Source organism: Agelaius tricolor, unplaced genomic scaffold (genome assembly GCF_023055355.1).
Source record: "Agelaius tricolor isolate 1412-34295 unplaced genomic scaffold, bAgeTri1.0.p SCAF_4, whole genome shotgun sequence".
Taxonomy (NCBI): domain Eukaryota; kingdom Metazoa; phylum Chordata; class Aves; order Passeriformes; family Icteridae; genus Agelaius; species Agelaius tricolor.
This window is the reverse complement of record NW_027269264.1, coordinates 32,499,341-32,514,567: the sequence shown is the minus strand read 5'-3', so window position 1 is coordinate 32,514,567 and position 15,227 is coordinate 32,499,341. Positions and strand designations below refer to the sequence as shown.

Genomic DNA, 15,227 nt, shown 5'->3' with positions numbered 1-15,227 from the left:
AGACAGAGCTAATTTGCTGATTGTTCTGGGTTTGACTTGAGGCATCCAGGAAAAATTAAGTTTGTGGTAATTTCTGATTATGTATTACTTACCAGTGCCAAAACTCTCCTCACCACAAAGGGAACAACGTCCAGAGTCCATGAGATTGGAAAAATACCTCCATCCTGCTGGTGTCTCATATACAGGAACCTTCATTACTTTTGCCACTCTGGAAAACATACAATAAAACATCACATGATTAAGATCATGCTTTTTTTTACATATGATCTGAGGTCAGTTGATGAATATTCTACGTCTCATTTCATCTCCTGACAGCTGGAGTAGAAGTAGAAAAATAAAAACCAAAACCAAGAACAGATCAACACTACCATTCAAAACTGATCCTTGTCTCAGTATCTAACTTCAGCCAGAACCCAAGTATGTTTATACATTAAGTGTATTATTTTGGAAAATGTAGGACCTCAGTTCAATAGGCTTTACCAGTATCTTTCCCTTCTTACTGACCAAGAAACAGCTAATCTAAGGATGGACAGTTTTGCTGTACTAATATTTTAATGAAAGTTAAAACATCATGTTGAAGCACCCTCCTTTACAAAATACAGATAGTCAAATATCAAAATGTTTGAAAGATACTTTTACTTCTTGTAATGTCTTCAAAGACAAGAAAATACAGGAATGCTTCCAGTATGTTCTTTAAAAACCTTTCCTAGTCTCAACCTGAATCTCAACTTATTTTCCCTGTCTCCTATCATGTAATACAAGAAACCCACTCACTATCTGTGTGATGTGTCAGTGTTTTCAAGAAGCAAAATTAACAACCTTGTAAGTTGGATATGCATTCTTTTCCCCAGCTTGTTAGCTGGTAAATATTCCTGTTAAAAACTACAATGAAAAAACCCTTGCTTGGACTAAAAAACAAGAAAGAAAGAAAACCCACCCAACAACTCCAAAGAACTCTAAGTCTCAAAATGGGATTTACACAAAATGGGTATAACCAGTCTTCTTTCTAATTATATTTTCTGGTTTTCATTGTGTGCCTAGGGTTTTCAGAACCAACTGTTTTATAACATGGAAAGTAAGAACTGAGATACAGTGAAGCAATCTGACCAACTACCAATGACCTTATGATTGCTTCAACAATCATACCTAACAATACTTCTCAAAGCAAGAGAGTTTACTTAATTTTAACTCCAGTCAAGCCAAAGCAAAGTCAATTAATCAAAGATGGATTCAACACAATACAATCTGTCTAAAAGTGTCAAGGTGAAAGCAGTCACCCTTCTGGTAAAAAAACCACCTGTTTTCTGATGGCACATCTCTCTGTCTTACATTAAGTGCATAAAATAGATGGGATAAACTATCAAAATATGCCAGCACTGACCCCTTCAAAACCTGGTACATAAATATATCTAAATGAGAGAATCACAGAATCGTCAAGGTTGTAAGAGACCTTCAAGATCATCTAGTCCAAACATCAACCTAGCACCACCATAATCACCCCAGGTGCCACATCCAGACACCTCCTGAATACTTCAGAGAGTTACTCTGCCATTTCCACGGCCAATTTATTTCAATGTCTAGCCACTCCTTCAGCGAAAAATCCTTCTAATATTGAATCTGAACCTCACCTTGCACAACTTAAGGCCACTTCCTCTTGCCCTTTCACTTGATACATGGCAGAAGAGATTGACCACCACCTGGTTAAAACCTCCCTGCAGGCAATTATAGAGTGGTAAGGCCTCCCATTTTCTCCAGGTTAAAAAACTTCAGCTCCCTCAGCTGTTCCTCACAGGACTTGTGCTCCAGACTCACCAGCTTCATTGTCCTTCTCTGGACATGCTCCAGCACCTCAGTATCACTATCCAAGTACAGGGGGACAATCCCTGCCCTGCTCCTGCTGGCCACACCATTGCTGGCACAGGCCAGGATGCCATTGGCCTTCTTGGCCACCTGGGCACTGCTGGCTCCTGTTCAGCTGCTGTCACCAGCACCCCCAGGGCCTTTTCCTGTGGCAGCTTTGCAGCCACTCTGCCCCAGCCTGTGGCACTGCCTGGGCTTGCTGTGACCCAAGGGCAGGACCCAGCACTGGGCCTTGTTGAACCTCACACCACTGGCCTTGGCCCATGGTCCAGCCTGTCCAGATCCCTCTGCAGAGCCTTCTGCCCTCCAGCAGATCAGCACTCTGGCCTGATGGTGGTGCTTGTGAAATGACTGAGCTGAATTATATCCCCTCATCCAAATGATTGATAAAGATGTTAAACAGGTCCAGCACCAGTACTGAGCCCTGGGGAACACTACTGGTGACCAGCCACCAACCAGATTTAGTTCCATTCATCACCAAAAGTGGTGTCAATACAGTTCAGCCCTTAAGTATTATCTCTGAAATTTTTTACACTGTTAACCTGCACTGTAATGTAGTCTCCAAATCAACCTTTCTTTTATGTAAGAATATCCATTCTAGGTGCTCATATTACATCTAAAATCAGTGATTTTTAAATCAGATGGAGTAAGAATTGCTGATATTTATTTGAAAAGAGACAAAAATGTACATGAAGAAAAGGTATGTACATATTACCAAAGGGTATTACCAGAACTTTTAATCCTGAACTCAGATTTCATACGTCTACTTTAGAGGTAGGGGCGAGTACATACCTCCTCGTGTTTATACAGCACTACATGTATTATTAACCCTTAGAAATGTTGTTCCATAAAGGGAGGTTTCACGGGGCAGAGCTGAACAGGTATCTGTCTGGCTCTTCAAAAAGTCAAGAGCAAGAAAGAATTTAATCTCTGTGTGACAATAACTTCAGGCTGAAAACAGGACTGTACTGCCAAAAAAAGAGAAAACAATAAACCAGAAGGCAATACCTAACATGCTGGCAGAGCAAAACCAATTCTCTTAAGGTAGCCTAACAATACAGCTGAAATATGTTGGCTTGCAGAAATGTTCCCATATCCTGGTACAGTTTTTGAAGAAGGAAATAATTTCCCATTTACTTTTCTACATTCCTCTAGATGGGGAACAAATAGCCTAGGATGGAGTTACCCTGACCACCACTAAAAGCTTCAAAAGGCTGTAGCTGTTTTCAAAGAGTTCTAGGTATAGGCTAGCAATGAAAATACAAATGTTGTTTCTGTTGGCGTGTGGGCTCACTTTGAACAGAGTTTATAGTACAAATAGTTTGTAGTAGGAATATGACAGATTGTTCCATGCACCTTCTTTTTTCTTATTGTTTCTGGCTCTTAATAATTCAACAAAGTAAGTAAGTAGAAGTACACTGAAAATCAAGCATACTCCTTCCTTACTGACATTTTTCTGAAATAAAGACTCATCACTGGAAGTCTCAACAAATGCAGAATGTGCCTTTATGCAGCCTATAGACATTCACGGTGAAAAATCACCCCAGAAAACATGAGGGGGGGATTCCCACAGAAAGTTGCAAAAATTCTCAAAGCTGCAGACTCTGAGAAATAATATGCTGCATTAGATCAAACACATAATCACACAAAATACAGGAAAACACCCTCAGAGGAAGGAAGCTAATATGTGATGGTGAAATTACTAGATCTTCAAAGCCAGGGAAAACAGAGATTAGATGTGGGAAAGGGGAGGGATTTTTAATGCTCCTACATCTACATCTTTCTAAACTAAAAATATGACTGGGTATTCAGGAGAGAAAAAAAAAAAAAAAAAAAAAACAACCCTCATTTTTCCAGTATTTTTTTCACTCTGTATTTACCAATCTGCTTTTTAATATAGACAAAATTCCTAAATCAGAGCTTTCAATCATTGATACAACAAGAAGCCAGATATTTTTTTAAAGAAGTTCCAGTTGAGACTGATAGAATCCCTGTGGATCAAATTTGAAATTAAGTTTCTGTGTTCTGCTGAACTGAACATTTGCAGCACTATTTAATGGAGCATATGGCTTCCTGACAGGTTTGATAGATGCTAGGCAAATAAATGCTTAGGATAAGGGTTTCAGGAACTTGCAACTCTGCAAGAACTGCTGATGAGTCACGGTAAAGATTTTTATCTTCAACAAATCATAGGTCCATTAATTACATTTTACAATGTTTTTAGAAATGCACCTTCACAGGACAGTTCAACCAAGACTACATATGTACAGCTTTTTAAGTTTCTCTTCTTTCTGTATACTTACACTAGATCCCCAAATTTGGGGAGTTAGAAATGTAAAGTCAAGTAAATGTAAAGAGTTTTGTCTGTATGAGCTCTCTTGATGAGAGAGGATACTCCTTCTCTCAGGAAGTGAGTCTTAGAACTGGTACTACAAGTGGTATTTATCTTGAAGAAGTCCCAGATAACACAGTAAATTTTATATATCCTTAGATATGTATAATGCATCATCAACAAGATACTGATACAGCAGTGCACCTGTAAGGGTGATACCTCAAGCTCCGAGCTTTCATGTTGTAGGTATTGGCTGTTAAAAGGCCTGACTTAATGGATAGAATATACTTCCAGAGCAATTCAAAATAAAAGCTGGGGAAAAATATGCCCTATAAACAGGTTCATTTCCCTAGTCTATTTGAAGTAAAGACATTCTATTTATGTCTAACCACACAGTTGATATACCTGTGTTTATATGTTCCATGAGTATGAACTATGTTGAAAGAAGACAACAAACCATGGACATTCTGGTTCTTGTCATCTTGGACATTTAATGGGACTGACTTCAAACACTACACTTGCTTGCCTTCCTTTAGTTTAAGTGCTCACTACATCAATGAGATTATACAGTAAAGTTTCTTCTGTCTGTGTTTGGCAGTAACTACCCCTTGCTAGACTAGGAAACAGAGTATTTACATTTAGAACCAAACTGTAAGGTAACCTTAGTTATAACCTTAGAATAACCTTAGTTAGTCTGCCCATATCAGAACTAACAGCATTTATGTTCCCAAGATGCTGAAATACTAATTAAGGAGAAAAAGGTTAAATCAAAGAAGAGTGGACTGTACTTTTTGCAATTACACATTATTTATAATTATACTTTGTGAATTTAAAAAATAGTAGGAGCAGATGCTTTTAAATGAGGCTGTAACAAAATGAGTGAAAATAGGAAGATAAATATTGTACAGTTCCATTGTTAAATTTACCCTCCTACTGTTTCACAGTTGCACTGTAATTTTTATTTTGAAGAGCTAGTCCCACGTTACCTATACTGACTGCCCACTTTATTTTTAAAGATAAGAAGAATGTATACAATGCAATGCTGAAAATCAGTTTGAGTTATTTCATCTCTAAAAAATAGAATTATTGGAGTTTAGTACCAACACAGAAATGTGAAGCCAATTCTTGAACTACACAATAAGGCATGACCTCTCACTAAATCATGAGCTGGCCAGCTTATAATAAAGATAATAATGAACATAATTATAGTCTTCTAATAAAGATTAGAATTTTTTAAAATTTCCTGACAAGGAAAAAAAAAAGTAACAGCTAGTTCTAACATTACCCCTGAAAGACCTAACGGACTAATGCGGAAAACTTTACCAGGCAACTGGACTACTTATTGTACAGTTTCACATCTGAATATCACAGGTCTTCTTCCTTACACTTCATAGCCATCTACATGCCACCTAACTAGGAAAACAGAAGGTACAGGACTCTTTGATAGCCCAGATTATTTTCCTTGTAATTCTAAAAATATTAGCCTGCTAAACTGTGTAAAAAAGATTTTCATTTTTCAAACACATTTTTTTATTTAAAAGCGTTAAAGATCCTTGGTTAAAGATCACAAAAGTTATTCATGATAATTTTATTTCAGTTTTCAGTAGACACAACAGACTATTTTTCACAGATTGGCTCATAAAACCAAGTGGTCCTTGATGGTATCTCCCAGACATCGGGGTTTTGCCCTAGCAAAACACCTGTGACACCAGAAGAATGACCCTGACTTACAACAAGAGTCAGAGGGAAGTTTTCTCTAACCTAATCACTACAATGACACAAAAACATCCCGATGAATATAAATCATTCGAATACAACAGCCTGCAGCAAGCTGACTTTCTTGTGCCAGTGAAACTCTTATAACTTCCAAGAATAGATCAGTCAATCAGACAGAATCATCCTGCCAAAGTTGTGATGCCTGTTCACCACAAAGATAAAGGTCACAACACTAGGGGAAGGGCCTTCTTTGACAGGTCTCATGAACTTGTAAAGATTTAAGCGACTGGCTAGAGATTTGTATTGTAGGTGAAATGCTGTCTAGGGTAAACTCCAGCACCACTTTCATTCTGGAGTCTCAATTTGGAGGAAGAAATAGGTATTAATGAAAGAAACACTAGAGAAGCAGCTATACATGTCCTTGTCTCTCATCTTCCACCACCTGTAGGTATCAGCTGACATGTGAAAGATGCTAATAGGCACCTGGATGAACAGGCTTCAAAACACTGCCTGGTGTTCCATGGATACACTGATTTTCAATTCTGCTCCTCTCTGTGGTGCCAGCACTGAGGTAGATAATTCAGAGATGATCCTTCAGCACGTCTTCCTCTGCAGAAGGGTAAGCACTGACAGGCACTAACAATCAGGAATTGAAGGAATTTGTGGGACAGATGTGGGCCACTGAAGGATAGTATGTTGTAGCAGCACTCCAAAAGAGAAAAAACCTCTGTAATGGTTTCTTTCAGAGTTACTATGGCTATAGAAGGAAAAGGTTTCTCACTACATCTTCTAAATCTCTACTTAGCCACTGAAGTAGTCTTTGTTATCTAATCTCCAGCTGATAAAAGCCTAATTTGATTTTAGGTGTGAAGCACATTTTATTTCAAAGACAAGATTATTATTTGACTGAAACTAACAGACACTGTTTTTCTTTCCACTTCTGTAGTTTTGCTTCATGCAAAGAATTAAACATGTCTCAATAAGGGACCTGCATCTGATTTACCAAGAAGATAATTTCTCTAGCTGAAAGCAAGTCTTCACACACAGTCTAACCTTAACCTACAAACCTTTGTATTTGATATTTTACTACCTGAGTTGCTTGGATTTTTTTTCCATCACTCTGGACATTTCTGAGGTCAACACAAGTCATTTCTGTTTGCCTACATCAATTTTGCTATCCTTTTAATAAAGATACTGGGTTGGCTGTTTTCTAACCATATACTACAGAATTTGTCTTAAGTGTACTTGCAACCAGACCCAAAATTTAATGGTTGCATTCTTTTAGACCACTGGGTCCCATCCCATTCTCACTGCACGGTATTTCCACTTGTTCTCTTTTTGGTCTCTTCTTTCCAGTGTTGGAGAGCTCTTTACTACTTCATTTTTCAACTTCTTTAGTCTAATTAATCTCACCTTTGGTCAGTTCTCTCTTCGTTCTTACTATTTCTTAGGATGCAAGAATCAGGAACCAAATGGTTGTAACTTTTTTTTTAGTCCCATCTCTAAGTCTTCACTTTTTATCTATGCAACTGCAATAGACTGTGAGAAATTCATAGTAGCAATGACAGCAGGAGCACTGGCACCAACTATAACATGAAATAGATGTTCTGCTTCTGGATGTTTTCACTCTGTCTGCCCCACCTTCCCTTAAAAGGCTTCAACTGCATATTGTGCAAGGAGCAGAACTAAAACAGTCATCTCCCTAATATGGTCAAGTATTACAGTGTTACTCCTTCCCAGTCTTTAATTTATTAAGCAAAAAGCAGTGGAATGCTAGGCCCTCACACACAACACAGATAACCAGGACATCACTAAGATAAGATGCAAGGTGTCATGTCTGGCAGAGAGGCTGTCAGGACACTGTGGCAGAGAAAAAAATAGACAAGTTCCCTTACTTTTTGCTTTCTACTATGCTACATCCCACAGAGAACAATCCCATAAAATGAATCAATACAGAAAAAGCATCTGGAGACACTTTAACTATGAAGCATCTAAATAAGTTAGGATTATTTTTTGTTTTCCTTCCTCCCAACCCCTGCAATGTTTTAACTAAAGTACTTAATACAGGTGGAATAAAGGTACACTGAACCAAGCTCTGGTGTTCAGGGATAGCTTCTGTCTTGAAAACTGGCAACTTAAGGTGAATTTTTTTTGGCTGACAATAGTCCTAAGTAATGGACTGCTAATAATTGCAGACATCATCAATAAATCTAATCAGTACTAGGTGAATTAGCTTTCTATCGATGGAGCCTCCTGGCATTCATGTAACATAACTTGCGCCAATAAACTGTTCCAGTATTTTCTCCTGCCTCTCAGTCTCATGTTGGCCTCTCTTTGTTTTTGAAATCTTTCAACAGCAGAAACTAAAAACTGCTCTAGCAGAAAGGCAAAGTCATAGAATCGCAAAGTCACAGAATCATAGGAGGAGTTGGATTGCAAGTGACTTTGAAGATCATCTAGTTCCATGGTAAGGATGGAACTAGATGTGACAGGTAAGGATGCTACCCACTACATCACATTGCTCATAGCCCCATCCAACCCGGCCTTGGGCATTTCCAGGGATGGGCTGTCCACAACTTCTCTAGGCAACCTGTTTCAGTGCCTCACTACCCTCACAGTGAAGAATGTTTCCGAATTTCTAATGTCAATCTCTCATATTCAATTTGAAAACATTCCCCCTTGTCCTATCACTACGTGTGCATGTGGAAAGCTGTTCTCCATCTTGTCATAAGCCCTCTTTAGGTACAAAAAGGCTCCCCCAAGGTCTCCCCACAACCTTCTCTTCTACAGGCTGAACAACCCCAAGTCTCTCAGCCTGTCCTCACAGGAGAGGTGCTTCTGACTTCTGATCACCTTCATGGTCCTCTTTTGGACCTGCTACAACAGGTCCACACCTTTCTTGTGCTGAGGACCTCAGAACTGAATGCAGCACAGCAAGTGGGATCTCACAACAACAGAATCCCCTCCCTGACCCTGCTGGGCACCCCTCTTTATGATGCCATGTGGGACCATGTCAGTGGCCTAACACAAACTTAGGTATATGACATCTGTCAGTCTTTGTCAGCCATGGTAATCTGGTAAACTCCATCATACAGGGCCATCAGGCTAGGCACAATTTGTCCTTAGTAAAGCTGTGCTGGCTGCCTTGGATCACCTCCTTGTCTTGCATGTGCCTTAACACTGCTTCCATGAGGATCTGCCCCATGATCGGCACAGTGGTGAGATCACCAGTCTGTAGTTCCCAGTCTTCCTTTCTCCCCTTTTTAAAAACAGGACTGATGTTTTCCTTTTTCTAGTCGCCAGGGGCTTTGCGTGACCACCATAACTCTTCAAATATGATGGAGAATGGCTTGGCAAGAATATCCCTCAGGAACCTTGAGTGTATCTCATCAGCCTTGGGCCTATTTAGCTTCATCAAGTGGTCTCATATCCACTCTTCACTGCCAGTGATATGAACTTGACTCCCCCAGCCCCCACCTGGAGGTTCAGATACTTGAGAGATGTGGAAAGCCTGACTGCCAGTGAAGACTGAGGCAAAGAATTCATTGAGTACCTCAGCCTTTTCCATTTCTGTTTTCACCATTCTTCCTTCTCGTTTACCACGGCCTTTATTTTCAGCCTTCCTTTTCCAAGCTATGTACTTACAGAATTCTTTCTTGGTATTCTTCACATCCCTTGCCAAGTCCCATTCCATCTGTGCCTTAGTTTTCTGACCCATCCTTACACATCAAATCTGTATCTCTGTACTCTTCCCAGATCACCTGTCCTGCTTCCATTGGCTAAGTACTTCCTTCTTATTCCTCAATATGAGAAGCAGGTCCTTGCTCAGCCATACCAGTTTCTGTCCCTCTCTCTTTGATTTTCTAAACACTTGAGCTCAAAGAGTTGCCAGCTATGGTCTGCTCTTCTATCCTTAAGGACAATTTCCCAGGGGATCACATTCACTAATTGTTTAAACAACCGGAAGTTTGCTTTTCTAAAATTCAACATCCATTCTATATTCCTTGCCAGGCCCATGCTCCTTGGGATCATGAACTCAACCCAGGCATGGTCACTACATTCCAGTCAGTCTCCGATCTTAACCACTCTAATGAGCTCATCACTGGCACTAGTCCAGGCCCAGTAATGCTTCTCCTTTGCTCAGTTTAGCTAATAAATCCATTAGTACAATCTACCTGCCTCGTGTCTTGTAATACCAGACACATACAAGCAACTGGGCTACATGGAACTCCTGTTCAGCACAGTCACCACCATACCCAAGGAATATCGTGTGGAAAGTCAGACACTTGACTTTAAACCTCTGAACCAAACAAATTTAAAACTTAGAATCTCCCTTTGGCCCCTTGAAGTTCACTGGACTTCATCTGTCTTCCTTAGGAGCAGACTTGCACCATCACAAGAATGATTAAAGCACTTATCCCAGGACTCAGGCTCCCCAATACCCACAGTGAGGCCTTGCAGTCAGTCATATTCCTTGATGCCACCTGTAGGTCATGGTGTGAACAGACAGCTCCATATTTCACACCAAGTTTTCCTACACAAGCTCTGCAGCACCCCAGCCAAATGATACAAGCACCTTGTGCAACACACAAAAAAGACAGCACTCTTGAAAGTACCTGAGACACTTTACAAAATAACAGAAAACTAATTTGTGTCCCAATCCCCACAGGTAACTTTCTGATTCTATCCCAAAGGGTAAAAGTAAAGTAATTTGCCTAACTGCATAGCCTGATACAGAGCCAGTGGAGCACTGTAGAACTGAAATGCATCTGTAAGCAGGTCAAAAGCTGCAGCACAGATCTAATCAAACCCCAGAGAAAGGACTGCAGAAAGCCATTGCCTCTTCCTTACTCCTCAGGGAGTTAAGTGGTCAAAGTAAAAATAGCCAGCACAGCTCCTTGCTGAGTCTGCCTTTGCCTTCAAAGCTAATGTGATAATCCTGTCCTCTATGGGCAGGAGGTGCAAGGATACTTTTTATGGACACTGTACTCTAGCCTAGTCTCACTAATATGTGATGGGGTGAACTGCAGAACTCACTGGTGAACAGAATGGTAAATGCACCTTTAAAAAATACATGAAGCAGATAGCACACAAAGATGGGATTTATCACCCTACAATTGCAGGTGCTGCAAATAGGTTATTGTTGCAGTGACCAAGGTATGAAATTACTGCCAGGGTTAAAACTATCACGTGAATGCAAGTTATACACATGTTGTAGTGAGACTGTTACCATCCCAAATTTGGAAGTACTATGAGCCATTAAAGAATCTGCTTTCTGGAAGTTAAATCACTTTTAGGAAGTTACGCTGGTGGAGTCCTCATATGCAGGCCTAGGTTTTAAGGCCTGAACTATAACTTTGGCTGGTCAGTCCCCCTCTGAAATGTGGACAATAATACAGAGTTCTAACAACGAGACTCCATAAGAGAAAACAGTCCTCTGAAGAGCTAAATGTTTAATTCCATTTAAATGATGTTTGTACGTATAGAAACTGAGAGCTATCCCTCGTTTTGAGGAAATTCAGCCTTAAAAAATCCTACCATGGATTTTATGAGAAGCCACTCACTTCAGACATGAAACCAGCCAATAAGTCTGAGGCATCTGCTTCTGCTCAGTAAGACTATAATGGTATGGATACTCCTGTCAGCATGAAAGCAGGGTAGGTCAAACTACAAAACACACAATTCCTTGCAGTCTCCAGAAAACAAAAAAACATCACAACCTAAACCTACTCTGTCAGCTTTTAATAAAAATCATAGCAGAGATTTTAGCATGGAGTAGGTCTTCCAAAAGGAATCAGAAATGGATGCAACTCCTAGATAATAGCCTTTGGTACAATAATAATAAAATTTCATCAAAATACCAACTCAGGTGGAGTTTCCTACGAGTAGAGTTACTAAGGAGCACTGTCTTGCTCATCTGTATTAAATACATTGTTAGGTCAAGAGAAAACCCAACATTCCTGCTTTTTTTTAAAGAAAAGTTAATTTAATCATAATGCAAAACCCTTAATTTCAAAGGAAATATTTGTACTCTCATTACAAACAATTAAATCAGTGAATTAACTTTTAACTGCTAGAAATTACCCTTAGTTACCTTTTACTAGGAATAAGTCCATTTTAAAATTCTTTTTCCAAACTATTAATAGCCTTTTGAACTTATCACACTACCAACACTGATCTCTTCTTTCTCTTCCACTGAATGATAAAATTCAGAACGATTCCACTGTGTTTAGAACTAACCCAGACTGTCAACCTGAATGCCTGTATCTGGACTGAGTATCTGTATCTGAGTTTGCAAAGAGCAAGCGTTTATTTTAAGTACGGTATTTCTAATAGTGTTCTTTTCTGCTGTGTGTGCAGGAAAACACAGACATGGCAAGATGAGAATAAACAAGAAAGGAGACTAGAAAAAAGTGTGCTGCATTTCTCAGGGGCAGGTCTACAAAGTTCATAGCCAAACTTTTTGTGGGAGGACTACGGATTTAAGCTCAGCTGCATACTCAGCCACTTTAGGCACCTTTGAAGGTGAATAAAAAATGCCACACTGACCAACAGAGCATGGTGCAGGTACCTTTAAGCTCAGGGTGAAGGAATGATCTGTTAAGCAGGAAGCAGTCTGGGCCCATCAGTGTGGCACTGTGCCCCTGTTGGCTAATCCCCTTCACAGGCCAGGTTTGGTGCTTTGCAGACACAAACAGGCAGTGGGACTCTACAGAATATCATCTGCACTGCCCTGCATAGATACCATGTACATACAGGCTTATCCAGGCTTCCATAAAAAACACCTCACTGCATGAAGAATGTGTAATTCAGGGTCTGATGAGTCTGTTACCTTCCTTAACGGCAGCAGTGTTCACAATGTTCACAAGCTCTACATGATTTCACACTACAGTACCGTCTGTGGACATGCAACCTCATCTTCTGAGTTGTGCTCTTCAGCACTCTTCCCCTTCCATATCTTATGTCCTTCTGGACCAGCTACAGCATGCCACCCACACTGAGATTTATGAAGAGATGCAACCTAGGAGGTTTGTGCTGGGGGATGCTGACTCAGGCACAGCACAGCTTCAATTTCTCCTTTACAGAACAAGTGTTTTATACAAGGGTTCAGTGCCAGAAAAAAATGAGTAAATAATAAATGGATGAAAATAAAAACAAATAAGTAATAAAAACTCCAGTACTTCCATACAGACTTTGTTTTTCCTATATTCTCCATCCATTTATTTTTTTTATTTTTTTAAACTTCTACAAAAGGATTTCTTACTTCCTTTCAAATCTCTAGGGGTTCTCATGAGTCCAAAAGTAAATGTGCTTAATTACTTCCTTAACTGGTACCAAGAGCAAAATGTCAACTATTTTGCTTTACTGAGTGTTTAATAGTTGACATTTTACTCTTTTATTATAAAGCAACATTAGTTATGTGGACTGTAAGAGCTGTTTCCAAAAAATCTGTTAACAAATTCAGTACCTTACAGACAGAAATACCACTCCCTGGGAAGAGGGGAAAAAAGTTATACCAAGGTGAATAGGTCTGTGTATAAATAAAAATAAGTTGGAAGGTTTATTGTTTAAAAAGGAGGGAAGAAGCAATTTCAAAGTACAAAATTTGAGTGTTCGTCCTCTTGCTTCTGATTTCTCATTATAATTTTTAATCTACAGAGAAAAACAGGATGCTGTCAGCATACTGTGCAAAGAAGCCAAATGATTTGTAGTTTAACTACAAATCACTAAGAGGTTTATCTGTGCTGAGACTACAGATTGCAAGGGTTCCTCCTACCTAGCCCCTGCAGACTCCTCCCTTGCCTTTAAGCAGAAGTACCAATAGGAAAATTCTATTTTCTAGAGGAAAAACTCTAACATTCCACTTAAAGCCCATCAAACCAGCTTGACCGAGTATCAGTCACCACCACTAGGTTAACTGTAGCTGAGATGGACTTCAAAGCCTACAGGAGGAAGGCCAATTTGTCAGATCCAGACAAGGAAAGGAAAACTCCTAGAATAAACAGCTACTGAATGTTAAGAAATTAATTTCCTTCACTGAGACTCTGCCCATATAGATTCCACTAACTTGGGGTCACCTTCCAGCACTCTCCCAACTCACGGTAACATTTAAAAGATTTAAAGATAACTAACCAAACAAGGAACATGCAGAACAGCTCTGGGGCATGAGCAACAGGCACAGGAAAAACACAGTGGACTCCTTGCCCATTTTGCCTCAGGTATGGAAATACTCGTAGCCAATGCTTGGCCAAAGCATTTCCAGGACTCTCATCCATTCATTAGTAACAAATTTTAATGTTCTGAATGATTCATTTGAAAAATTTCTAGAAAAGTTACTGCCAGGCTTTCCACAACTCTTTCCAGTGAAACAAAGAATTGACTGATCTGATTTAAAAAAAAAAGAAATCTCTAAAAATTTGACATGTGGGCCTTGATATATCCTTTAATGGTGGCTGTAAAGATAGAAATGGAAGGGTCTGATGGGTTAATTCAAGCTGCAGTTCAGTATCATTACAGTAAATTCAGCAGGACAGTCTACATAATTTCAGTGAGCTACAAGAACTTTAATTAACTCTCTAATTTTGCTGGCTGAGTGATACCCACCACAAAGACAATTTCTGCAAAGGAGCAAAGTCAGATTGAAACTGGACAAGAAGCTTACAGCTCACAGACCGTAATGATGTCAGTAAAATTCTCTAATTGGCAAAAGCAAGAATGAATCAATCATCTTAAGCATTTCTAAATGATGGAGGAGAAAAACAAACTTTATTTGTGCAGAGATTTGACAAAAATAAGCAAACAGAGCTTTAGTTGTACCTGACAGGGAGTTGATTCATTTGAACAAGAGAAAGTACTCTTAGAAATCTATACACAGCAGTGTTCCTGAGACCACATTAATTTGATTTTAGACAACAATTTCTTGTGTTTCTGAAGAACAATTTACTCAATATTCTGTTATCTAGGAGAGGTGTAGAATTAGCTCTTGATTCTGGAAACTTCAAGACCTCATAGCTGGTGTGGACCACTGACAATCAGTGCTGACTGGCCCACAAAGGAGCTATCCTTACAGTCCCATCATGTTCCATCTTCTCTAAGAAATCAATTTGCACTTGGGAGGAAAGATACTGAGAAAAAATACAACACTGGATGATTGCAGAGTTAAAACAGCCCAGTAGACTACTCCATCACTGAGTGATCAGCCAGTCAGGAGCATATCCTAAAGAACTGAATTCCACAATTTACAAGTAGAGCTCTGACTAAGTGAATTTTCTAATACAACTCAGCAGTAACTTTATGGAGACATTTTCTCTATCTATAT

At 39.5% G+C, this 15,227-nt stretch overlaps 1 protein-coding gene across 1 annotated transcript in view; it reads right to left on the bottom strand.

The window, feature by feature from the left end:
• The window catches only part of PGM5 (phosphoglucomutase 5), a 69,124-nt gene that overhangs the window by 25,091 nt on the left and 28,806 nt on the right, over positions 1 to 15,227 (bottom strand). The window contains exon 7 of the mRNA XM_071425156.1: positions 93 to 208. Within this exon, the coding sequence (XP_071281257.1) occupies positions 93 to 208 (116 nt within the window). The remainder of the gene's footprint in view (positions 1 to 92; positions 209 to 15,227) is intronic.